A 26,117-nucleotide genomic window follows, 5' to 3' on the forward strand; every position below is an offset into this window, starting at 1 on the left:
GATATATCTGACTGTTGAATTTTGTATAGTTTTATCCATTTTTATTCTGATTAATGCGGGATGAGGTGCAATTTGAATACTCATTTAGCTTTACAAAAATCCAAAACTTGCCCACCATCAGGTGTGAATAATGTTTAATTGTCATGTATACTAGGAAAGAAACAATTACATACTTGCTGCAGCTTTGCAGGCACATTCACGCTACAACATAAATATATACAATAACACAATAAACAATCAGTAATACGAGGTAACTAGACTATAACAGTGCAAGCCAAAGTACACAGTGCAAGCTATACAACGTCTATAGTAGTTTGGTGCTGAGGTTAGGTTGTGGGTAAAGTTGTGCCGTGTGGTCGAGAGCCCGATGGTTGATGGAAAGAAGCAGTTCTTGAGCGTGGGGGTAATGGTTCCCACACTTCTGTACCATTCCCCTGATGGGAGTAGAGATGAAAGAGTGTGGACAGGGTGGTGTGGGCCTTTGATGATATTAACTGTTTTCGAAAGGCAACATCTCCCTTAGATCTCTTTGATAGTGGGGTGTCAATACCAGTCAAGGACTGGGCAAGGTCTGACACTTTCTGCAGCCTCCTTTGTTTTTGGGTGTTCGGGTTACTGAACCAGGCCATGCTGCAACCAACCAGTAGGCACACTACTGTACACATGCACAAATTTGACGGAGTATTCTCCTCAGACATCCAAGGAAGGAGATGCGTTGATAAGCTTTCTTTGCGATTGCATGACTGAGTTGGGTTCAGGACAGCTCTTCAGAGATGTGCACGCCCAGGATCTTGAAGCTGTTGATTCACTCCACTGCCGTCCCATGATGGAGGCGTAGAGTCAGTGTCAAAATTAATGTGATCATCTGTTCAACTTGTATCATTTAGTAACAGTACTATGAAATTTCTTTTGGACATTAAAGGTGATTTTTGAATCCAAGTGATTTTGGCAATAACAAACCACAAGCCTATTTGTGCAACAGAAGTAAGCTTGGGCAGTTACAGTCAGTCTCACGATAGGATATATGTTAACATGCTCCCTGGTCCAAATCTCCCATGCTGACCAAGGTGCCAAATCCAAGCTGCACCTGGTCCATATCCATCTAAACATTTTCTACCGATGTACACGTCTGTTAAATGTTATTGTACTTGGCTCAACTTAATCTGGAAGCTCATTGCATATACACCCATCACCACGGTGAAAATGTTGCGCCTCAGGTTCCTATTAAATCTTTCCCCTCTCACCTTCAAACTAAGCCCTCTGGGTCTTGATTTCCCCATCTTGGGGAAAAAAGACCGCATTCACTCTATCTGGTCATCCCATGGGTAGCTTCCATATTGAAATTCATTGCACACTGCAAAACATTTTAATGCACCTTAGCTTTAAATGTCCACCCTCTTATCTTGCAATTATGTTCCCTTGTTTAAGACAATCCCCCATTATAAGAAGTGTGTCAATGTATCATGAGACAGACCAACTCTCCAAGCTTATTTCTGTTGAACAAAAAGGATTCATAATGTCCAAAGGAATTTCATAGTAGTTACTAAATGATATAATTTGAACTGATGATCACAAGATTTTGCAAAGATGTAATTTCATGCAGTTGAGGAGACAGCTGCATGAAATCTAAATCTTCCTGCCGTTGATTGGCAAAAAAGGGATGAGCAAAGACCCTGAAAAGAATCGATGTGGGAAGTAGAAATTGTGACGCAGCAGCAACAGAAATCAAAGACAATAGACAATAGGTGCAGGAGTAGGCCATTCAGCCCTTTGATGTGATCATGGCTGATCATCCCCAATCAGTACCCCGTTCCTGCCTTCTCCCCAAATCCCCTGACTCTGCTATCTTTAAGCCCTATCTAGCTCTCTCTTGAAAGTATCCAGAGAACCTGCCTCCACTGCCCTCTGAGGCAGAGAATTCCACACTCACAACTTTGTGTGAAAAAATGTTTCCTCATCTCCGTTCTAAATGGCTTACCCCTTATTCTTAAACTGTGGCTCCTGGTTCTGGACTCCCCCAACATCGGGAACATGTTTCCTGCCTCTAGCGTGTCCAAACCCTTAATAATCTTATATGTTTAATTAAGATATCCTCTCATCCTTCTAAATTCCAGAGTACACAAGCCTTGCCGCTCCATTCTCTCAGCATATGACAGTCCCGCCATGCTGGGAATTAACCTTGTAAACCTACACTGCACTCCGCCAATAGCAAGAATATCCTTCCTCAACTTAAGGGACCAAAACTGGACAGTATACTCCAGGTGTGGTCTCACTGGGGCGCTGTACAACTACAGAAGGACATCTTTGCTCCTATACTCAACTCATCTTGTTATGAAGGCCAACATGCCATTTGCTTTCTTCACTGCCTGCTGTACCTGCATGCTTACTTCGACCCAAGCTTTGGCCTCCTTTCCATCCCTTGCCTTTGTCCACCCATCTGCCAATCAAAACCCACTGCCAGTATCTACCTATCATTGAAGCTAGACACAAAATGTTGGACCCGCTGAGTTACTTCAGCACTTTGTGTGTGTTTTTTTCATATCGTTTACCCTCGTACACACCTTGAAGACCATCCAGTTGCACCTCCACATCACTCATCCCAATCATCTCAGTCCATGTACCACAAAAATTATTCTTATTACTTCAGTCATGTCAGAACCTTAGTATTTTAATAACCTCAAAGCTGACATTATAAATTAGCTTCATAAATCTGCCATTACAAACCCTATTCAGCCAACATCCTCTTCAATTATCTATTTTATTTCCCAAGTTGATTTGCATCATTAAATTTAAATCCCGTTTCCTCTTCAATGGTTTAATTTCCCACAATTGAAGAGATGCCAGTCAAAATGGTCTCCAATCTGCAGCTGTTATTATTAACATTCTATCATTTCTCTCTGGAGCACCAAGGGAAAGATCTGACCACACTGCTTGGTTCCTTCAGTTATACTTCAGTACATTTTTCTGGAAAAGGCACATAATCATTGTGATGTTTTAGCATAGACCACAATTAATATAAAATGTCTATCAATCCTAACCAAACTGGGTCTCATTCATTCCTCAATGGACACTGGTAAAGCAAGATTAACTATGCAAATGAATTACTTCGTTGCTAGAATGACCAGAAGAATGGGACGTACCTTGAGAAAGGAAATAACGAAGAATTTCTTGAGGCAGTGGGTGGTGAATCTGTAGAATTCATTGCCACAGATATTTTTAAGGCAGGGATAGATTCTACATTAGTACGGGTTGTTGGGGGTTATGGGGAGAAGGCAGGAGAATAGGGTTGAGAGGGAAAGATAGATTAGCCATGATTGAATGGCAGAGTAGACTTGATGGAACGAATAACCCAACTCTGCTCCTATGGCTTATGAACTTAGGAACTTATGATGACCATTTAAAGCACAGACAGAGAGAAATGTAATCATCTGCATTAAAATGTCTCAACTTGCTGATATATGTTTTAAGATTTAAAAAGATTCTCAACACTTCACATCAAGTTTATAGATCGTAGTCAGAAGCAGGAAGCTCAGGTCAAATGCATGACCTTGCTGGTGCAACAATTTCTATTTTGGACCCAGCCTATTATTTGTCCTAAAAATAGCCACTACTAATCCCTTCAAAAGAAGAGGACAACCCAATGCATACTGAGCTCACATGAACTGGAACAGCAATCAAGTTTTTTCAACAAGCAAAATATAGCAGAGGCGAAAACAGAAAAAGCTGAAAATACTTAAACCCTTGTCCTACTTAGGAGACCTAAACAGCAACCTCTGGTGACCTTGCCCGCCACCCAAAAAAAATCAAAGTCGAGGTGACCTGCAACCTCCTACCACCTCCCACGCATAAGTTGAAAATCTTCCTCGACTATGAAGAAAACCGGCTTCGACTAGACCTGCGACTAAAAAATTATCAATTTTTAAAACGGCAAACTGTATTTTAAAAACCTATTTTTAGTCGAAGCCGGTTTTAATCATGATGAAAAAATAGCAGCAACCTAGATGAAGCCTTGACCACGCGGAAACCACTTTCGACCATTAGGGAGAGTGACCAAAACCTCCGGTGAACTCATGGAAACGTTGGGTGACGAGCAAGGTCACCAGCGGTTGCTGTTTAGGTCTCCTAAGTGGGACAGGGGCTTTAAAGGAGACCATTTGTAGCTGTAGAAGATAGACAAAAAATGCTGGAGTAACTCAGCGGGACAGGCAGCATCCCTGGAGAGAAGGAATGGGTGACTTCCTGGGTCGAGACCCTTCTTTTTGTAGCAACAGAAACAGATTAAACATTTTTATCAAATAACTTTTAGCAGAATTAGCTTGTTTCCAAGTTAGATGGCTCCAATGTGTATAACCAGTTTTCTTGCTTTTATCTCTTTTCTCAGTGACAGGTGCCATACAACTTCTCTCAATAATGGGAGATGATTTCAGAATTGGAGCAAAATGAATAATTCCAAGCATTCCCTTTATTAGGAAACCCAGGTGCGAAAAGTCATCTGTGGTGGATTAAGTTAAACCCCAAATTTAAATATCAAAAATACTATTGTTGCGGCAATTTGCAATTCATGTTCAATGTTTACAAGAAATGTATTAAAATACGATTACAAAGTTTCCTGGAGAAAATATGCGCTTGCGACATATTTCTTTCAAAATGCAAGGATTTTTGTTTTTCACTCTGGAAAATTGCTAGATTATACATCACTGCAGAATAGTTATTTAACCTTGTGTAAATAATTCTATATTTCATAGTATCATTAGATAAAGCTGCAATTTAACGCCACTTTGCTACTGCTTACGTCTAGACATGGTGGAGATCCTACAGTTTAGTTGCCTTTTCAAGCATAGTGGACAGCAATCCAATCATCCTGCTGCCCTTGTTCATTGTGTCTGCAGAAAACCATTACTCTAGTTTTGAACATTCAAACCTTCAGCAGATCAACAGCTGGCTATTTGATTTTTTCCACATGAAAGACAGTTTTGAGAAACACAGATGATACTGAAACATTAATTGCATCATCAATTCTACATGACGATATTATAACAATTAATATCCCATAACATTAACAAAGGATTGGTTTTTAAATGGACAATGTTGTCAATGGAACTTAAAAAAAACAGAATATGCAATTTATAGAACAGATAGAAGCTTGATTTCACCATGTTTATTTATATCATCTATGACTTTGTCAAATTATCCTCAAAAATATACTATTTGGGATATGACCTATTACAAATCTTTTACTGATGGTGCAAGCATTTGAAAATGACAAAGCAGTGCCATGTAACATTAAAACATGCATCCTACCCTTAATACAGTAACATTGAGGCAAATTCAAGCTGTTTGCAGACCCATTCCACCCCACATTCCCGATTTTCTCCTATTTATTAGCATCATTCATCATGCTAAACACTTTGAAATACCATGCCCCTGCTGATGCTGTCAAAGTGCAGCAAATGTGTGTGGATATAACAAACCCCTTGTACGCACATAAAAAATGATCCACGTTAAGATGCAGGAGTGATAAGATTGGCATCTCATTTTCTCTAGTGGTAAAAGCTAAAAATAGACATAAACGGAGAAGTAAACTTCATTTTTAATTTATCCTCCTTTTCTTGTAGTGTTCACACCCAGGTAAGAAAGCATTAAGCTCGTACCTTGAAATTAATAATATTGTATGAGAAATATGTTCATTTTAAATAGCAAGATGTCAGAAGCAACAAATTCCTTTTTCATCACCAAGGCAAATAATAATTCCATTTCCCAGGCTCCTCATTCAGGTTTCTCTAATGGTTTGTTACAATTATGGTTAACACACTACAACAATCACCCTGCAGCTTGCCAACTTTGTCACACAACGACTATTTTGATGCTGCCCCACCCTAACCAGGTTTACCTGGAAGAAGCTGTTTTTTTTTTCATTTAAGCTGAGGATATAGCAATATGAACCCTGTGGCAATAAATTCTGCAAAAATCATACTGGATTTAAGAATCATTCTTATATACGTCACATAACACATCCAGCAAAGCCAGTTCCAATTTGTTCATAATTTCACGTTTTCAAGTTTTAAAATTGTTAGAAGTAAGCAACGTTTATCATCTCACAATTACTATGATTATGAACGAACAGACAAAAGAAAATTAATCCTACACAGGTGAAAAATTGTTCTTAAACCAGGGGCAACTGATCTTCAGAAATAGTAGCAGAGATGGTGATTCAAATGCTTGTGTCTTATTAATTTATGTGGTCCAATTTGATATCCATGTTATTTCTAGCCATAAGACATGGCCAGTTATCAAATAATATTTGCAGTATGTATTTCAAATGTTATGCTTTATGCAAATATACCAATCAGCAATGCAAGTTCTTTATAACACCGTAAATGTGTTTAGTGATTTTTTGAAATACAAGAATTAAAAGGTTCCATTTTGACTGAGTGGAGTATGTAGATTCTGTCTAAAATTGCATGGGGTTCCTCACACATCCCAAAACGTGCTGGTAGGATAAAAGGTGGGTATAAATTACCCGTCAATAAATGGCAGAAAGTTTCAAAGAGAAGGTGATGGGTACGTGCAAGAGAGAATAAGTTGCAAGGTCCAATTATTATTAAAAATCATGCTGGAAAAATAACTTGCCTGTTGCAAGTCCGAACCACACGGGCCTCCAACCCTTTCATCCGTCATAGACAGAATGAATTACTTTAGTTATGCGATTTTATGTAACACAAGGTTTCTTTGAAATGCAATCATCTTAAAGCAGAACTACCTTTCACTCATTCTGATATCTCAATGGCAGAGTTGGTGTGGCAATGCTCATCAGAAACATCTCGGGACCTACAGTTTAATTCGACTACGCAAAAATTATGCAAGCTGTTCTTTGTTTACGTTTAGATAAAATGAAATTAAACTTGATAAATTGTCAACAGTTTTAAAAGTTTGACAAACAATGTTTTGCTCGGGTCACATCACTTCTAATCTGACACATTGACAATTGAACTACTTTGTCCACTGCAGTTATTCCACCACTGCAGGCTGTTATGGAACAGACAGAAAATGAAAAGCGAGTATCAAAGGTCTAAAACCCGAGGAACTGGAGAGACCCAAGCATTTCAAACTCAGAAATAAAATAAAATAATTTATACTATAAAGCTAAGGGGAAACACAGTATAGCAATCATAATAGCTAAAAATAATCAACATAAAATATTAACTTTGATTTGTTTTCTGCTAAAGCTGTCTGAACTTAAATCTTTACTGCAAAGTACAAATTTATTTTAATTATGCATAATACAAATGATTAAAATTTACTTCCTTGGGAACTCTTGTAACATTTACCTATTAGTTAATTTTATTCCAGTTATTCTTTACTCCATGATCCAAACTCTGTTGATTGTAGGGATTTAAGACGAAGGTGAACATTGACAACATAGAATCTTAACAATAAGCAGGGCAACACTATCAATTTGTCCCACTCCCCAAAGCCTAAAGATGCACTTTGTAACATTGAAATCCAAGGAAGGTCTTTACCTTGTCGGTGTTTCTTTCTGACTCTTCACTCGCTGGATGTGTAACGATAATTTCTCCGGCAGTAATTGAGGTGTCCGTAGTGGATGATGATCTGGGTCTGTACTGATGCTGTTGTAAGATTGCAGTCAGTGAACTGTCCTGAGGTGCTTTACGCGCAAGATGAGGGCTTCCTTTCTGGGCTTCACTGGATCCACTTTTTGTTCTCCTGCTGCTGCTGTGGAGACTAGCTCCTCTCTTGATGGATGGTCGAGCCCGGATCTGCTGTAACACTCTGTTGAAGGCTGTGGGACGAGCAGGAAGATCATGGAGGGACACAGCATAGGATACGCGATGCATTTCAGGAGATCGTTCCTTTTCATCTGCAGAGTCATGATCGGAGTGGCCATAAGGATGATGGAGTTGAGATGAATCCTGCATACTCTGATCACGCTCCCGAGACCGCTTTCGATGATGGAAAAGCTGCTTCAAACCATGTCCAAACATACCACCTGAACCACCTCCTTCAGATAGTTGCTGGATTTTCTTAAAGACAAAAGTAAAGAAAATAAAATGTCATCGTTAGATCCCTTTCTTAGAGGTATGCTTTCTTGTTCATGATCTCACATATCCTCCTTCAATAATCGAGTAAGCAGTCTATTAGCATTTTGTTCAATGAAAAATATCAAATACATGTCAAAAAACAAACAATTGTGCTTCAGTCTATTCATGTTTTTTCCCTGCCATTCCAATGCTGTCATCAATAGGCCTGTATCTGACACATTATAAACATTGGCAATTTTTCATAACAGAACCTTCAAATTGGTGCAGAATGGGAGCACAGACCTTTTCCAGCAGAAATGGAAAGGAATAAAGTACCAATTATTTTGAATGCTAACAGACAAGAAGAACAAGGGAAGAATAAAAGCTACACAAACCTAAATATTAAAATTGTAACATGTCCAGGAAGATTATCAACACATACTGCTTTCATTTAGGACATTATTGCATCATACAATACATATAACACCTCTGGATCACCAAGTCCACAGTGACCAAGTGAAGATTTAGACTACATTTATATTAATTCCACCTTATTCTCCCCATGTTCCCATCAACACCCACAGATGCCGCCTCTCATTACAATCTATTGGCATTTTATGGTGGCCAATTAACCTACCGCCCACACATTTTTGGGACATGGGAAGAAACTGGAGAGGAAACCCATGCCATGGGGAAATTAAATACAAGCTCCATGAAGGGAGCGTTCAAGGTAAGAATTTAACCCGGTCGCTTCCACTGAGGCAGTTTCTCCACTAGCCATTCAAAGCATAATTCCTTGGTGATCTTATACTTTTTTCACCCAAATTTGCCTCACAACATCCAGTATTAGGTTTAAGCTCCTCACATTTTCAATATAAACCATAACAATGAATATTGAATATCATATATTTTTTATCTGTGGCACACTATTCAACTACAAGCAGTAGCTTAACCAAGCCCAAACATATTCTTTGCCATCGGTCGACCAGTCATGATCAGAAACAAGTTAGAATATTTTTCATTACCCTGCTCTCTTGCATGGCAGCAATTGCTTCAAGCCATGCATGGCTGAAATCCTGACTGATTATCACTAAGCTGGCCCCATAGCAGAAGCGTCCACGTCGCGGGGCTGGAAACTGGAAGTATCCTGAGCTAATTCTGCTGCCACCATCATCTATTGCGACAAGTGATGGCTCCCACTGATTATCGCCGGAGGCTTGCGTCCTTTTCCGGACGGACGATGACAGCGAGGCCAACATTTGTAACAAGATGGACACGAAAAGAAGATCATTAAGCTTACATTTTTCACATAACATCATTTTTATGCATCCCAGCAGCTGAAAAGTGAGATCAAAACAATTCTCTAAGATTTGCAATTCCATTCCTGCATATGGTTGCTATCTCAGTTCAACCATGAGTAGATAACTGAACTCAGAGTCAGTTGTACGGCACAAAAAATAAACCCCACCATGTCTCCACCAGTCATCAAATAACCATCCATACCAGTCAATTTAACATAACTTTTCTCATGGTCTCCAATGTCTTGTCGATTCAAGTGCTCATCAAGACAAGTTGAATGCAGACTAAGTTACTTCCACCACCCTCGGAGCTAGGCCATTCGAAGTTTCTCTGAAAAAATCCTCCTCAGATCCATCAAAACTTTAGTACATGGCTTAAATGTCCACTCTAAATTTTCCATTTATACTTGGACAGAGGCAGAAATAAATCATGACACTGAAATATATCATATTAGTTGACCATTTTAAACGGCACGATTTAAGACTCATCAAACCAGCTCGACAACAAATTGATTGATAACCCACAGTTTAGAATCACTGATGTACAAAACCGACTCTTTTTTCACCTGGTTAATTTGTACAAATTAAAAATTATTTTCTTTAAATAAAATCATTTATTCCCTCAGTGGTACTGTTAAACATGACACCTGAATTAATACTAAGATAGGTCACCTCTGATCTGATCCTTGACATGTGCTGAACATGATCACAGCAAGTGGGGATATCATATTTAGCTTCTGGGGGGGGGGGGGGGGGGGGGGGGAGGGAGGGAGAGATGGTTGGTTTTGCAGGGACCACATTGGGCAGATTGGTGGGAAGGGAGCATGCATTCAGAGGCTGGATCTTATTCTGCCAACATCTTGGACTTTAGGTAGAAATTGATGGATTTTTCCAATAGTACGGGTGTCAGGGGTTATGGGGAGAAGGCAGGAGAATGGGTTTGAGAGGGAGAGATAGATCGGCCATGATTGAATAGCGTAGTAGACTCGATGGACCAATATGCCTATTTCTGCTCCAATAACAATGAACTTAATACCCAAATACACAACCACAAAAATAACATGAAATCATAGCAAAACACCATCACTTGTCAATCTTTAAAGGCAGGCCAAGACAACTTCATCACATGCGAAAGCAAAATTGAGAATTGACTACCGAAATGGCTGGAACAGAGAGCCCTTTTCACATTAAAATGTCACTGTTCCATTTTCACAATTAGTCAGATTTGGAGTGCAATGCATTGGATTTACATTTTCCCACTAGCATGACATTGGATAAATTTGAACACTAAGTAATCCATGAACTTGGAATTTAACTGTTTTAGCCATGTTAAGATTTCTTCTCTCAAACACAACTCATCATTGAGCAAGACCGTAACTCATTTCCCGCAATAAATTAATCTTATTACTCGCCTGGGACTGAATCTCACCCAATCCTTTTTTTGCAACATAGTATTGTTAAACAAAGTGTTTGAACAAATAGATCTTACTCAAACCACAAAGTTCTCACTTAACCACTTGCTACACAGCAGAAGCAAGGCACAACTGAATCCATTGTTTATGGTCTGACAAACTGACGGACAGTGGTTTAGAAGTTAGAGAATTGATGCAGAACCATAATCAGTTTTTGATAACAGCAACATTTAACATCACAGAAACTAAAAAGAATTGGCCAGATTGTATTGCAGATTGCCCTTTGCAACTAAACAACTTACAACGATACATGCGAAAATTGAAAATTTACAATATGTTCATCCTGAGATTTGTTTCCCAGACTTAATGATTCAGCCAATGCCTCAATTACTACAGAGCTTCCAAGTTTGATTATTATCGCTCTCTTTAATAGAGCTTCAGATAATGCAATGAAGACAGAAGAATGAAGAAGCTATTACTTTAAAAAAAAAACAAGGCAACTGAATTGCTATTACATGATTAAGTCCTCCACTTTCCTGCATTAGACACAAAGTCACACAGCTAAAAGTAGTGTTGTCCAGAACAAATTTTACCATTTGTACAAAGGTAATTCAATAATGTTCTGGGGGAAAGGGGGGGAATGCTGATAGGATCAACAATCCACAAGTTTAGACTAATGTCCCTTGCATATTATTAGTTAATTAAACAATCTGGAATAACAGGTATGTATAAATAGGTCTAAATTGTACAAATGAGTGCAATTGTCTTTATAATGTTCTCATTGCTGTCCAACATGGCAGTTAAATATTAAATGGCATGATAAATCACAGTATTTTAAAAATAGAACCAGATTAAAACAGAGGAAGGACACACCCAGCCTGTTTGACTCCAATGTCACCCTTAAGCCAAGGCCCCTCCCAAAATACAGGGTCGGGGTCAGGGGATGGGGAGGGACGAGTGAAGGGTAATAAATTACCCGAAACTAAGAGTAATGAATCAATTTGACACAATGCACAGACTCGTACATTTCAACCAAAATCTCAGATTCCACGTCACTCATCCCTCCCCATCCCCTGACCCCTACCCAGTATTTGTAGGAAATGCCTCACCTGTCACCACATCTCTTCCCTCACCATCACCCAGGGACCAAAAAGCCATAAACGGAAAGATCTGGTGCCCAACATTTGCAAAACGTTGATGTGCAGGTACAGCATATAACAATGTCGACTTGTAAAATTATATATTTTTAACTGCTTGGGGAAATTAAATGCCAAAGCAAGGAGGTTCTGTTTCAGTTCCACAGGGAACTTTCTTTGAACTGCTGATGTATAACTATCCCTCCTTGCTTAAGGAGACCAATACTGCACACAGTGAGACAGAACACCGTGTGCAGTATTGGTCTCCTTATGCAAAGAGGGATAGTAATACATCAACAGTTCAAAGAAAGTTTACTACATGAATGTCTGGAAGGAACATGTTGTCCCATGGTGCAAGATTGGCAAGGTTCATCTTTTATCTACATAGTTTTAGAAAAATGAGAACGAACTTGTTTGAAACATATGTTGAGGACATAGATTTAAGGTGAGAAGGAAAAGATATAAAAAGGAGCAAGTTTTCCCCCACACCTAGGGCGGTGAGTATATGGATCGAGCTGACAGAAGAGGTAGTAAAATGTACTGAGTTCAACAGACCATTCCAATCATTATGTTGGATCAATCATCAGTCATTGTCTGATCCACGAAGCAAACATCTCAGTGATTTCCCAATTTCACTCCCTGCATTCAGAAAGAAAACATCTTAAGCCTTTAATTCCTTTCCAGCAGCAGAATTTAACAACATACATTATGCCACATAATCAACATAGTTAGAATAATGTGTCCATCTAACCAAATCCAGATCTTTATTAAATTAAAAATTGATTGAATTCATTTTTGTCAACTTCAGCAGAGATGAAGCTGACATTATTTGATGAACTTGACGTTATTTGATGAACCTGTTTCACAAATCATTGATTAAGAATCATGACTCTGCTCAACCTGCTGTCACGTTCTCATCTAATTCAAGCACATTGGAAGGACATTTCTAAAATCTGTAAAATGTTTTCTTTTTGTGGATATTTTATTCTGTTCAAAATGTATAGCTCATCTCTCCCCATTAGCTTGTAATATGATGATTGTTGTTATTGAATGGATTTTCAATTATCTTATCAGTAGATGAACACAGTTACACTATTCACTGCTGCGACAATAACAGAAAGATTCTAGAAACAGATTGTACAGCCCTGTAAATATAAAGGCAATTATGTGCCCAGAAACAAACTGAGACGTGATGGATTATAACCATAACAAATATTGTTTCAGAGATTTGCAGAAGCTGTTGTACATCTTTTTTTCCCCCTTTACCTTAACAGTCACTGTTTCTCATTGTTCTATCCGTCCTCTCTCTCTGGTTCTTGAAAGAACAATCTCAAACACAATACAATACACAGCAGCATTCTATCCAACATTTATCATCACAGACTGGCGATTCAGAAATGCAATTCCTACTCCAGCAAGGATACAAACAAGAAATGGTATAGTGGACAGGGAAGTGGTTTGTCTCAGGTCACAACAGGATATAGATCAATGGGGAAAGTGAGCAAGGAAATGGGAGATGGAATTTAAACCAGACAAATACAAAGAGAATCACATGGGGAAGTTACACCACTGCACGATATACCCAGTGAATGGCAGGCCCATGGAAAGTGTTGCTGAATAGAGAGACCTTGGGGTATAAGAACATAGGTCCCACAAATAGCGACACAAGTAGACAAGTTGAAAATAAGGCATACTGTATGCTTACCTTCATCCGCAGAGTCAATGACTACAGCAGTTGGAATGTCATGTTACAGATACAAAATATTAACTTTTAATATTAACTTGTCAGGCATCATTTGGAGCATTGCAGGCAGTTCTGGTTAACTTGCAGGAAAGACATGATTAAGCTAGACAGGGTGCATAAAAGATTCACAACTATGTTGCCTGGCGGTCTTGAATTATCAAAAGAGATTGGATAGGCTGGGTCTATTTTCCTGGAGCATTGCAGGCCAGGCTTTGCAAAATTAAGAGGGGCACAGATACTGTAGAAAACAGAGTCATGGTAAGAGAGTAAAATTAAAGGGCAGAGGTATATGGTGAAAGGAAGGTGGGTAAACAGGGATGAGAAGTAAATTTGTTGCACCAAGTAGTTATGTGGAATAAGCTGTCAGTGGAGGCAGTGGAGATAGGAACAATAACGATGTTTAAGAACCATCTGCAGAGGTACTTGAATTAGCATAAAATGTGAATTAATGCAGGCAAGTGGGATTAGTTGTAACAAGCATGATAGACAGCGTAGAAGTGGTGGGCTAGCGGACCAGACTCTACTTCTCAATGATTCTCGGCTGATTTTCTTCTAAGCATAAACAGGTGACTGCAGGCTCTATTTACTGTTCTGACCTGAACAAATTAAATCATCAAAATGGAAATTAATCATGCGGCCCTTCATGCTTGATACACGAGTAGTCCACAGCTTAGGCACAGCTTTGAGCAAGGGCAAGGGGGAATATCTAAAAATTTCCATCTTCCTTTCCCACTTCATCTGAACCCCATGAATTGCCTACAATATAATCCTAACTTGAAATTTGTAGTTTTATGTCTGTAATGGTTACCAGTACCTTCGACCATTAAATCCAATATTAACATTTGTAACTGCTAGTGGGCGGGAAAAAGAGATGGAAGCTTCAGCTATTTCACAATCAACTCTCCACCCCCAATCATTTGTTCCAAGTATCTGAGCATCAGGACCAGAAAACAACAAAGCCCAGACATCACAAATCCTTTTGAAATGACAGATCAATTCTGGGTGCAACAAAACATTTATTCAGAATGAGTCAGCAGAAGGAGGGGCAAGATGAAGCAGAAGGAACCTCATCACTATGATGCAATACATGCATCAGCAAAGCCAATCACAACAGAAAACCATGACATCTTCTTGCGTATGGCGTGCACAGCCTAAAGTTGTAGGACAACTTGTTCTATTTGATCTTATTTGATTGTGCACGCCAGGTTGATTGCATTCGTCGAAACAGGACAGACCATGTGAAGGTTGCAATCTCCCACCCCAACCATGACATGATTAACCGGAAAACACATCATCATGAACAGCCAAACAGCTTTCATTTGAAGCAACTGCCATTTGTTCAGGTTTAAGAACTAACTTTGCATACATGTTCGGTCATTTCAAAACTGGCATCTCCCTAACAATGAAAACTTGCCGAGTTGGGTCCTGCAACATAAATCCTCATGTATCCGTCTTCAACTTGGAGAAATAACAGGTGCTGATGACTCTGGTGTCAAATGTCATTTAATCACCAATGTTCCTCAATGATTTGCTGGCATTCCACCAGGAATTCTCAGCTTCATGCCTCATTACAGCCTTGATCTAAACATAAACAAAAGACCCAAATTCCAGACATCCACCAACATGACAGGCAGAGACATCAAGACAACTCTAAAATAAGTGTACTCAGAGCATCTGTGCAAACTGACTGTAGTTGTATCACTTGAGTTGCTCAGTAAGGAAAAGGGGAGTAAAATGGACTCTGCCCTCAAGAGTTCATAAGAACAAGAAGTGGTTTCACCAGAGGATAAAATTGAGGGTACATTACAATTATGAGGCCATCAGATTATTTCCTTTAGTAAGGGAGACACACTAGGGTGCAGAATCTTAGGCTATGAGGAGAGTCACTTAAGTCATCTTTCAGGAGGAATTTCCGCTCAATGTGTTGTGAAACTTTAGAATCTCTACCTCAGAGAATCTCTACCTCAGTAAATGTAACACAAATAACAGCATTCTGGGCAATATGGAGAAAGGCAGTTAAGTTTGTTCCTGGGATTTGCATTTCAAGGGGAGATTAAGCAAAAGGCACAGATGAATGAGAGATGGTCTCATTGAAAGAAGCAAAATACGTGTGGGTCTTGACGGGGTCGATGCAGAGCTGAGGTTTCCCTTGGTTGGGGTGTCTAGAACCAAAAATTTCAAAGAGTGGATGATCTTTCAGCATAGGGACAAGAAGAAATTTCTTCATTTATGGAATTCTTTATCTGCGAGAAGTGTGGAGCTCAGCTTTTGTGTATATTTGAGACAGAGTTTGATATATTTTGAATTACTAAAGAAATCAAGAATAGACAATAGACAATAGGTGCAGGAGTAGGCCATTCGGCCCTTCGGGCCAGCATCTCCATTCAATGTGATCATGGCTGATCATCCCCAATCAGTACCCCGTTCCTGCCTTCTCCCTATATCCCCTGACTACGCTATTTTTATGAGCCCTATCTAGCTCTCTCTTGAAAGCATCTAGAGAACCTGCCTCAACCGCCCTCTGAGGCAGAGAATTCCACAGACTCACCACTCTCTGTGAGAAAAAGTGTTTCATCGTCTCCGTTCTAAATGGCTTACTCATTCTTAAACTGTGGCGCCTGGTTCTGGACTCCAACATCGGGAACATGTTTCCTGCCTCTAGCATGTCCAAGCCCATAACAATCTTATATGTTTCAATGAGATGCCCTCTCATCCTTCTAAACTCCAGAGTGTACAAGCACAGCTGCTCCATTCTCTCAGCATTTGACAGTCCCGCCATCCCGGGAATTAACCTTGTAAACCTACGCTGCACTCCCTCAATAGCAAGAATGTCCTTCCTCAAATTAGGGGACCAAAACTGCACACAATACTCCAGGCGTGGTCGCACTAGGGCTCTGTACAACTGCAGAAGGACCTCTTTGCTCCTACTGCAGCTCCTAATGAGCTGGTACAGGATAGTGGATAGAGATTCAATTTCAGCTATGATCTCACAGACTGGTGGAGCAGCATCAGGAGTCAAATGGTCATCTCCTGCTCTTTGAAATGCAAATCCTGGAATAGAACTGCCTTTCTCCACAGATGCTGTCTAATCTTCTGGGTTTCCAGTGCTCTCTATTTTTAGACTTTGTAATAGGTTGGATGAGATATTGAGATTTTTCAATATCTCATCCAATACAGATGAGATATTGAAAAAAGTAACAAAATGAATTAAATGAATCCCATGCTCTTGAAAAGGAGGAAAACAATGCAGACTATGACTATCATTTTTCAATCCTCTTTGGCAATAGACGTGGAACTGAGGAAAACTAATAAACTGTTAATTTTTAAGAACAGTTTAAAACCAAATGATAATTGCCAATCAACTAAACATTATGGAGGAGCAAACAACAGACTGTGACAGACTGTAAATTACCGGTTAAATTGAGAAATTAAGTGAATTTTTCAACATGGTATTATAAAGATTTGTGCAAGGTACTTCATAAGTCCTAAGCAGCGGATAGATCATGGAAGTTAGTGCCAAGACATCTAAGAGAAATGTACAGGTTCAATGAAAGAACAGGATTAATGGGAGAAAGATACAGTTGACCATCTGTTAACCGTTTAGATGCTGCCTCACCCGCTGAGTTCCTCCAGCATTTTTGTCTAACTTAGATTTTCCAGCATCTGCAGTTCCCTCTTAAACAGTTAACCATCAAGAGTAGCTTTCTTCTCTTTGAAAACTAATTGGCAGTGAATGAAAATCAAAGAAAACTTCAGATGTTCAAAATCAAAACTAAAAGTAGAAAATGCAGGAAATATTCACCGTCAAGTGGGCTGTGTAAAATGAGAAACTAAGTTAAACCTCACTGCTCCCCCGGCCAATCCCAGGCGAGGACCACCATCGTTGCCACCAACCCTTCCCACCTCCCTGGCTCTCTGCTGACCGGGAGCACCAAAGTGTTCCACTCGTCACATCCTTGTATGCTTTTTGTTATCACATCTTCCCCAACCAACTATGGGCCATTATGGGCTCCATCCTTCCTGAGGTCATCTATTGCTGGCCCCGATTTGTTCTGGCCTTGACTCACCTCCAGTTTATTCCCTCAACCCCACCTCTACTTTCAGTCAGAATAAGGGTTCCAACCTGAAATGTCACCTATTCTTTTCTCCAGATATTCTGCCTGACCTGCTGAGTTACTCCAGCATTTTGTGTCTGTCTTCGGTATAAGCCGGCACCTGCCGTTCCTTCCTACACAACTAACTTAACCTTTCAGGTCTGAGGCACCAGGTCAAACGAGGTACAGAACACAGCAATTGCAGAAACCTGAAATAAATGTTTTTTCAATCACTTGGGTACAGAAATCCAAGATATCTGGTAAGAGTATCAGAGAGAAGTCGAGCGAAAATTGAATCATGCAAAGAGTAGTCATGGTCAGGAAGTGTTGCCTCAGTGTGGTTAATGCAAAAATCCTCATCAGATTTTAAAAGGACCCATGAGAACATTTGAAGAGCAGTAACACATGGCAACAGACCATGAGCTGGAAAGTGGGAGTAAATTAAAATCTCCATTTTAGGAGAACTCAATGCATTGAATGGCCTCTCACTGTCTTGTAAATCTTCACGATTGTTATTTTATGGCAAGTCTACCAGAATGCAAGAAAACAAGATAGACAATAAATACTATGTAGTGCAAAACTAGCAATAGTCTCTATTACAGACTCCATTCCCCAACTACCAATTCTATGCCTCTCTCTTGAACTGTATGAAACTAAATCAGACCTCCTAAACTCGGAGTCATATTTTAAAATAAGGTGTGTCATGTGAGCATCACATTATTTATGAAACAGAGTGCAATGACCTTAAATTTAGAATACGTCCTTTAATCAAATCCTTTCAGCAAAGCAACCCATGTAGCGAGTGTGCCTGATTTGTCGATTGACTTTGGGAGCGAGCGATTCATCAGAAGCTTAGAGATGGCGTAGTAGTGAAGAGAGATACAGACGAAGGATATAATAAAACATAGAAAATATATAGTTTGAATCAGACCTAAAATATATCTTCATCGGGCAAACACATGAAGAATACATAAGAGACCATCACAATGAAATAAACTACAAAACAGACACTTCACTGAAGTGCCACTCTGGGCGAAAGGCATTATATTCTCCAGATCTTTGGGTGCAAAGCCGGAACAGAACAGGTAAAACAACAAATGTTATTCCCTAGTTTAAAAAAAAAAGGAAAAGCCCTGCAACTACAGGCTAGCCAGCTTAACCTCAATAGTGACCACTCTTAGTAAACTAGCAAAATGGATTAATTAACGTTTTATGCAATTTTAAATACTTCTATTACTTCTCCTTTAACCTCATTTTCAAGATAGAACAATCTCAGTTTTTTCAGTCTATTCATCCACCTGGAATCATTTTGAAAAATCATTTTGACATTTTACCAAAGTCTTAATAGTCAGCCGAAATACAGCATTCAGAAGTCAACACTCTACTCCAGTTGCATGAATCAAAGAAAATAGGTGCAGGAGTAGGCCATTCGGCCCTTCGAGCCAGCACTGTCATTCAATATGATCATGGCTGATCATCCTAAACCACTACCCCGTTCCTGCTTTCCCCCCCATATCCCTTGATTCTGTTAGCCGCAAGAGCTATATCTAACACTCTCTTGAAAACATCCAGTGAATTGGCTTCCACTGCCTTCTGTGGCTGAGAATTCCACAGATTCACAACTCTGGGTGAAAACGTTTTTCCTCATCTTAGTCCTAAATGGCCTACCCCTTATTCTTAAACGTAACCTGGTTCTGGACTCTCCCAACATCGGGAACATTTTTCCTGCATCTAGCCTGTCCAATCCCTTTAAAAATCATATAGTGCAGGTTTGTTGCTTATTGTAGATTTGTTGGTTATTGTGGACCAGACTCATGCACTGCTTCAGCGGTTTAGATCAGACATGTTTATTTTAAGTTATATCACCTCTCCTGTTTTATAAAGATTCATTATAGGGGCAGCATGGTTGCGCAGTAGTAGAGTTGCTGCCTTATAGCACCAGAGGCCCAGGTTCGATCCTGACCATTGGTGCTGTCTGCATGGAGTTTGTATATTCCCTCCACGTGAGCTTTCTCCAGGTGCTTCAGTTTACCCCCTCATTCCAAAGACGAGCCGGTTTGTGGTTAATTGGCTTCTGTAAAATTGTCCCTAATGTGTAGAACAGAACGAATACATGGACGATTCCTGGTCGATGTGGGACTCAGTGGGCCTAAGGGCCTGTTTTCACACTTTTTCTGTATCTGTATCTCTAAACTAACCTATCTTCCTTATTCTTGTACTCTATGCCTCTATTTATAAAGTCAGGATGCTGCCTAATGCTTTAATCACATTTTTTACAAACTTGCTCTGTCACTTTGTTCAAAGTATGCCTATGCATCCTCAGCTTTTGTGCTCAGTTTAAAATAGGGCTTTACTGTTTATAATGCCTTTTCTCACCTTTATCAAAGCAATTAATTTCTTAGCATTAAATTTCATGCATCAGTTAATTGCCCATTCAACCTCTACTCCTTTAACTCTATCACAATTCTCCTCAGTTTACTATGCCTTTTTAGTTTGATATCCTCTGATGATTTGGAAATTGTGCCCTGCACACCCAAAAATAAACACATTTGCATCATCAACATTCCGTTACCTCATCAGAAAAAACCTATCAATTTAGTTTGACACAATGTGTCTTTTAAAAAATCAACTTGTCTTTCACTAATCAATCTTAAGTTATCCTGCTATCAACTAATTCAGTTTCAATTTATTGTGTTTGCAACATTCCCTGATACTAGTTTAACTGGTCTGCAATATTTGATTGACCCCCTTACTACTTTTTTTTTAAAATATGTAATAATTGCAATTTTTCAATGTTCAGATGTCATCCTTCAATCTACAATAGTTGCGCCTACCCCAAAAACCACAGTGAAAATAATTTGGAACACAACAATATAAATCAGCATGCATTATTCATCTAAATTAAAATCATGGTTCAAAGTGATACATATGCTCTTCATTATATTATTGTTATCAATTCTCCCTTCACAGAAATAAGAGAGTCATGCTCAAGCTATGGGCTACATCAGCCTCCATTTATATATACAGTGCCCTCCATAATGTTTGGGACACATGGCTTTACAGGCATTTGTAATTGCTCAGGTGTGTTTAATTGGCTCCTTAATGCAGGTATAAGAGAGCTCAACATGACATGAGGACCAAAGTGGTGTCAATGAAAGTCAAAGAAGCCATTATGAGACAGAAACAAGAATAAAACTGTTAGATACATCAGCCAAACCTTAGGGTTACCAAAATCAACTGTTTGGAGCATCATTAAGACAAAAGAGGACACTGGTGAGCTTACTAATTGCAAAGAGACTGGCAGGCCTAGGAAGAGCACCACAGCTGATAACAGAAGAATTCTCTCTATAATAAAGACAAATTCCCAAACACCTGACCGACAGATCAGAAACACTCTTCAGGAGTCAGGTGTGGATTTGTCAATGACCATTGTCCGCAGAAGACTTCATGAACAGAAATACAGAGGCTACACTGCAAGATGTAAACCACTGGTGAGCTGCAAAATTAGGATGACCGGGTTACAATTTGCCAAGAAGTACTTGAAAGAGATGAGACGAAGATTAACATATCACAGTGATGGCAAGAGCAAAGTATGAAGGAGAGAAGGAACTGCCCAAGATCCAAAGCATACCACCACATCTGTGAAACACAGGCCATAACACCCCCTTTATTAAAATCTGGCAATGTGCACTTTAACCACATGTGATTTTTTTTCTATTACAAATCTCAAAATATGGAGTGCAGAGGCAAATAAATAAATGACGGGTCTTTGTCCCAAACATTATGGAGGACACTATAAATAAAACAACACAACGTTATTAATGAATAATGTCGGCACCAGGGAACAATAACTACAGTAAATTGAATGACCATTGGTGAATTGCAACAGAGCAATAAAATGTAAAGGTTCAACAATGTCACAAACCACAAACCTGAAACGTGACTTATTTATTTTCATATCTGCAGTAACAGGTTAAGATTTTTTTAATATTTTACGCTAAAAAGAACAGTGAGCTGCATTTTTGAGAAATTATATTTTAAATTTAATTCTTCGATTTGCAAACATTTGCTATAGATAATTTATTTTTAGGGATATTGTTATAATTTGATAATTAACCTTACTGTCCTTCTTTTACATGCAAGTTAAAGCAAGTGTACAAAATCTTTCAGACTGCACATAATAGTTTTGACTGACTATATCCTCAGCCAATATCCTTGAAACTACTTCCTAACAGGATTTTCTGTATAAATTACTACACACCAGAACTTGATATTTTACATTCTGCTGGCATAGACATTGTGGCCAATTGCCCCACCCAATGACTGCTCAACTGAAATTAAACAACAGTATGGATTACCACACTCTCCAGTTCAAACAAAGAATAATACTTCATCTAGGACAGTTTTTAAATTAATTTCAATAAATTGCACACAGTCTGCAGTTTTCAATGGTTCTTCTCTCCATGATACTGTTTAAATCCACCTTATCCTACATGATCATACGTTTCAATTCCAAAATGTACATTGTAAAAGCTCAGTCACTAACTTATTAATAATTTGAAAGACAAATCATACAAGAAAGTGCATACAGTAATTTAAAACAAAATATTGGACAGATCACAAATGATCCGTGGTGTATCGTGTTCTCTACCCACTGTCCAGTCCAAGGGCTGGCATAAAACATGACAATCCATCCTTTGTTAGTTAATAACATCTTGCTTGAAAAGACATTATATCTGATATTAAAGCAACATTCCTTTCTTCACCTTAAAACCGGTTAATGTGTAGTTACACCCCGTCATCTCACACCACCACACCTCCCCCTCCTACCCCCCACGCCACTACTTGCTTGTAATTCAAACTAACCTCATTGATTATTTTTTTTAGCAGATCCTGGAAATTTGAAATAAAGATACACAGTCCTAGATCAGGCAACACATGTGGCAAAGGAAATATTTAAGATCCTAGACCAGACCAGAAACTGATTGATTATTTTTCTCTCTACAAATGCAGCCTGACTGTTTAGTATTGCCAAGATTTTTGCTTTCATTTAAAAAGGTTAAGAAGTCAAGTAAACAGAAAAGTTTTAAAGCAATCATTTGCACAGTTAACAATCCAAGAACATTGTTAGATAAGATGTGGACCCAACAAAGACAATTAAACAAAAAAAATAACAGTAGATACAGGAAATCTAAAACAAAAACAAATGAATCAGGAAATACTCAAGCATGTCAGGCCACTTCTGTGGGAAGAGAAACAGAGCCAACACTTCAGTTTAGAGACCATTCATTTCAGTGTTACTGGAAATTATAGTTTAAAGAAATCAGAAGCAGCATACAATACCTTCAAATCTTGAGTTTTGCTGTTGCGGGATGATGAAGGCAGGGAGAGCAATGGGCAGGCAGCCTCTGAAGGAGCGGCATCACCTTGCTGTCGAAGCCCAGCATCAGTACCAGCCATCACCCCATACTCCTCATCCAGGGGCAGCTCATCAGACTTGCACCGCTTCATCTGCAAAAAGGAATGAGGAAGAGCAAGGGGTGGAGGTGGTAGGGGGAAGAGTAGGGTGGCAGGGGAGGAGGAGGAGGAGGGTGGTAGGGGAGGAAGGGAAGGAGTAGATGGTATGGGGACGAGCAGTAAGGTGGTGGAGATGAAGGGAAGAAGGAGGAGATGGGAGGGGGAGGTGGAGGGAGGTAGGGAAGAAGGGAAAGGAGGATGGGGAAGGGAGGAAAGGTCCTGCTGGCTTGCTGGAATCTTCCTGTGCAAAATTCCTCTCACCACACCAAGCCAGAGATGACCGAGGGCAGGATGGCTTCACCAGTGGCTTAAAAACCTGCCCTTCCACTGGTCCCTCCCCTCAAAACCGTTGACGTTTGCAGCAAAACATCTCAAACAGATAATTATATCACGACTTGTGAGGTAAAATGTTGATTTCCTCATGGCGACAGCGCCCTTTAATGTCAAACAACCTCCTTTTTAAAATCGCCCCATGCGGGTTAAAAAAAAAATGCACTGAATGGATTTGCAGGGTTCAGATCACCGGCGACAAAGAGCTGCAGGGGTTTTGTTGAGGGGGGAGTTTAAGCGCCATCGCCGACGGTCCAGTGGAGCGGCTGCCGCGGACTGAGCATCATTAGCCGTGTGTGTGTGTGTGTGTGTGAGGGGGAGGGAGGGAGGGCGAGCGGACAACCCCCGCCCCGCGTCTTTTTGCGCCGCCAACCAAACCTCCCCGCACCGACCGGACGTGACGCCGATCCGTGATCGACAGCGCCGCCCACCAATGGGCGCTGTCGAACGACCGCATGAGGCGATGGAGGGGGAGGGGCCTTGTAGGGGGGGGGCGGGACCTTGTGGGGACCACAATCAAGTTCGGTTGTCGCTGGAGATGGAGATTGAGGTTGCTCTTCTGCATGGTCCAGGTAGTTCACTGCTATAATAATAATAATAATAATAATAAACTTTATTACGGACTCAAGGTCTAGACAAGGGGCAACATTACATTAAAAATGCATTGCATATCAAATATCATAAAATACATATAAAATCATGGTATATCACTTATAAAAACATCATAATCTATATATTTTTTTTAACACAATACATAAGTTAAAAATCCAGATTATAAAATGGTCAATGTCCTACAATGTCCTATTGATGGTGCATCTTTAAAAATCAGCAAAAATCTCCACTAGGACATTATAGGGGCATCAATTTTTCTTGTGTTTATAATTTTTTTGTTTAATTCCAATATGCTTCAATGATTTTAATTCATTTTCAGCAAAGGTCAAGTTTTTTTTTTCCAATTTATGAATGGAGTCATACTGCATGGAAACAGGACCCAATTTGCCCAAGACACCGAAGGGTCACGACCCGAAAGGTCACCCATTCTTTCTCTCTGGAGATGCTGCCTGTCCCGCTGAGTTACTCCAGCATTTTGTATTTACCCCATCTACACTAATCCGCCTGCCCACACTTGACCCCGATGAGAGAGACGTTGGTTCGCGGGAACTGCTGCAGTACATCGAGTACGCGGGCCGACTGGACTTTGAATATAGACACAAAATATAATGGTGCCAATAATGACGGCACCTGCATGTGTAATATATGCAACAAAAAAATTAACTTTGCAGTTGCATATGAGACAAATAAAGCACTATTGAACCATTCACGTATCTGTCCAAATGTCGTTGAGATGCTGTTTATAGTACCTCCCTCAGCTACCCCCTCTGGCAGCTCGTTCCATACACCCACAACCCTCAGAGTGAAAAAGTTTCCCCCAGGTTCCAATCAAATTTTGCCCCACTTGCCTTGAACTTATACCCTCTGGTTCTTGATTCCCCGACCCTGGGTAAAAGATGCTGTGCATTCACCCTATATATTCACCTCATGATTTTATACATGTCAAGAAATACATGTATATGGAAGGGTATGGTTCATAGGCAGGCAGATGAGATTAGTTTAGCTTGGCAGCACATTTAGTAACAATATTGTGGGCTGAGGGACCTGTTCCTGTGCTGCACTTTTTGATGTTCATCATGTGAACGTTCGATCCTTATCAATGCCAACTAAATTGATGTTGGTTATAATATACATAGCATATACACATGCAGAGACATATATGCATTAAAAAACACCATCAAACCACTGCCCCATGCATCACGCAAACAAAAAAGATTGCTCCATTGCCTCCATGTGCATGGAAAAGTGCACGTATTCTGCAAGAGAAATGAATGAAAATGCTAATTTTGCATGCTTGACCTTCATTGTCAGTACAAAGATTTGTCAGTGAAAACAAAGATTGTTTTTAAGTAGGTTTTCAATGGTATTTCAACGGTTTAATGTTAAAATAGAAATAACTCAAGACGTCCTAAGCTTTGACACTGTGCACAAAGAAAGATGGGAAAGCAAATAGAACAAACACATGCATTTATAGACTATATAGTTAATCATAATCATAGTCATATTGTATTAGCCAAGTATGTTTTGCAACATACGAGGAATTTCTTTTGCCATACAGTCATACCAATAAAAAGCAACAGGACACAAAATACATTTTAACATAAACATCCACCACAGTGACTCCTCCGTATTCCTCACTGTGATGGGAGACAAAAAAAAAGTTCAATCACTCTCTTCTTTGTCCTCCAGCGGTCGGGGGACTCTAACTTTCCGTTGACGGGATGATCTTATTCCCGTAGCCAGCGGCGGGCCTTCCTCATCGGGTCGATCAAGCTCCTGCATTGGGAGGGAATCCCAGCTCCCTCACGCCGGGCTGGGGTTGGGGCTAGTCTGAACGTCGTGTGGCTTTTGGAGCTTCCCGACGTCAGTCTCAACCCGAGACTGCGAGCTCCTTGATGTTAAAGTCCGCAGGCCGTGGCTGGAGCATTGATCCCA

General features: G+C 39.8%; 1 protein-coding gene across 2 annotated transcripts in view; it reads right to left on the reverse strand.

Annotated features, from left to right (window-relative positions):
* tmcc2 (transmembrane and coiled-coil domain family 2) overlaps positions 1-23,940 on the reverse strand; it is a 112,031-nt gene extending 88,091 nt beyond the window's left edge. The window contains exons 1-2 of one of the 2 annotated variants that reach the window (XM_033042817.1): positions 23,067-23,940; positions 7,521-8,042 (exon numbers count right to left, since the gene is read on the reverse strand). In XM_033042817.1, the coding sequence (XP_032898708.1) occupies positions 7,521-8,042; positions 23,067-23,234 (690 nt within the window). In that variant the 5' untranslated portion in view covers positions 23,235-23,940. The remainder of the gene's footprint in view (positions 1-7,520; positions 8,043-23,066) is intronic. The other variant, XM_033042818.1, reaches the window with a different exon arrangement.
* Positions 23,941-26,117: the final 2,177 nt, after the last annotated feature.

This window comes from Amblyraja radiata, chromosome 24, assembly GCF_010909765.2.
Source record: "Amblyraja radiata isolate CabotCenter1 chromosome 24, sAmbRad1.1.pri, whole genome shotgun sequence".
NCBI lineage: Eukaryota > Metazoa > Chordata > Chondrichthyes > Rajiformes > Rajidae > Amblyraja > Amblyraja radiata.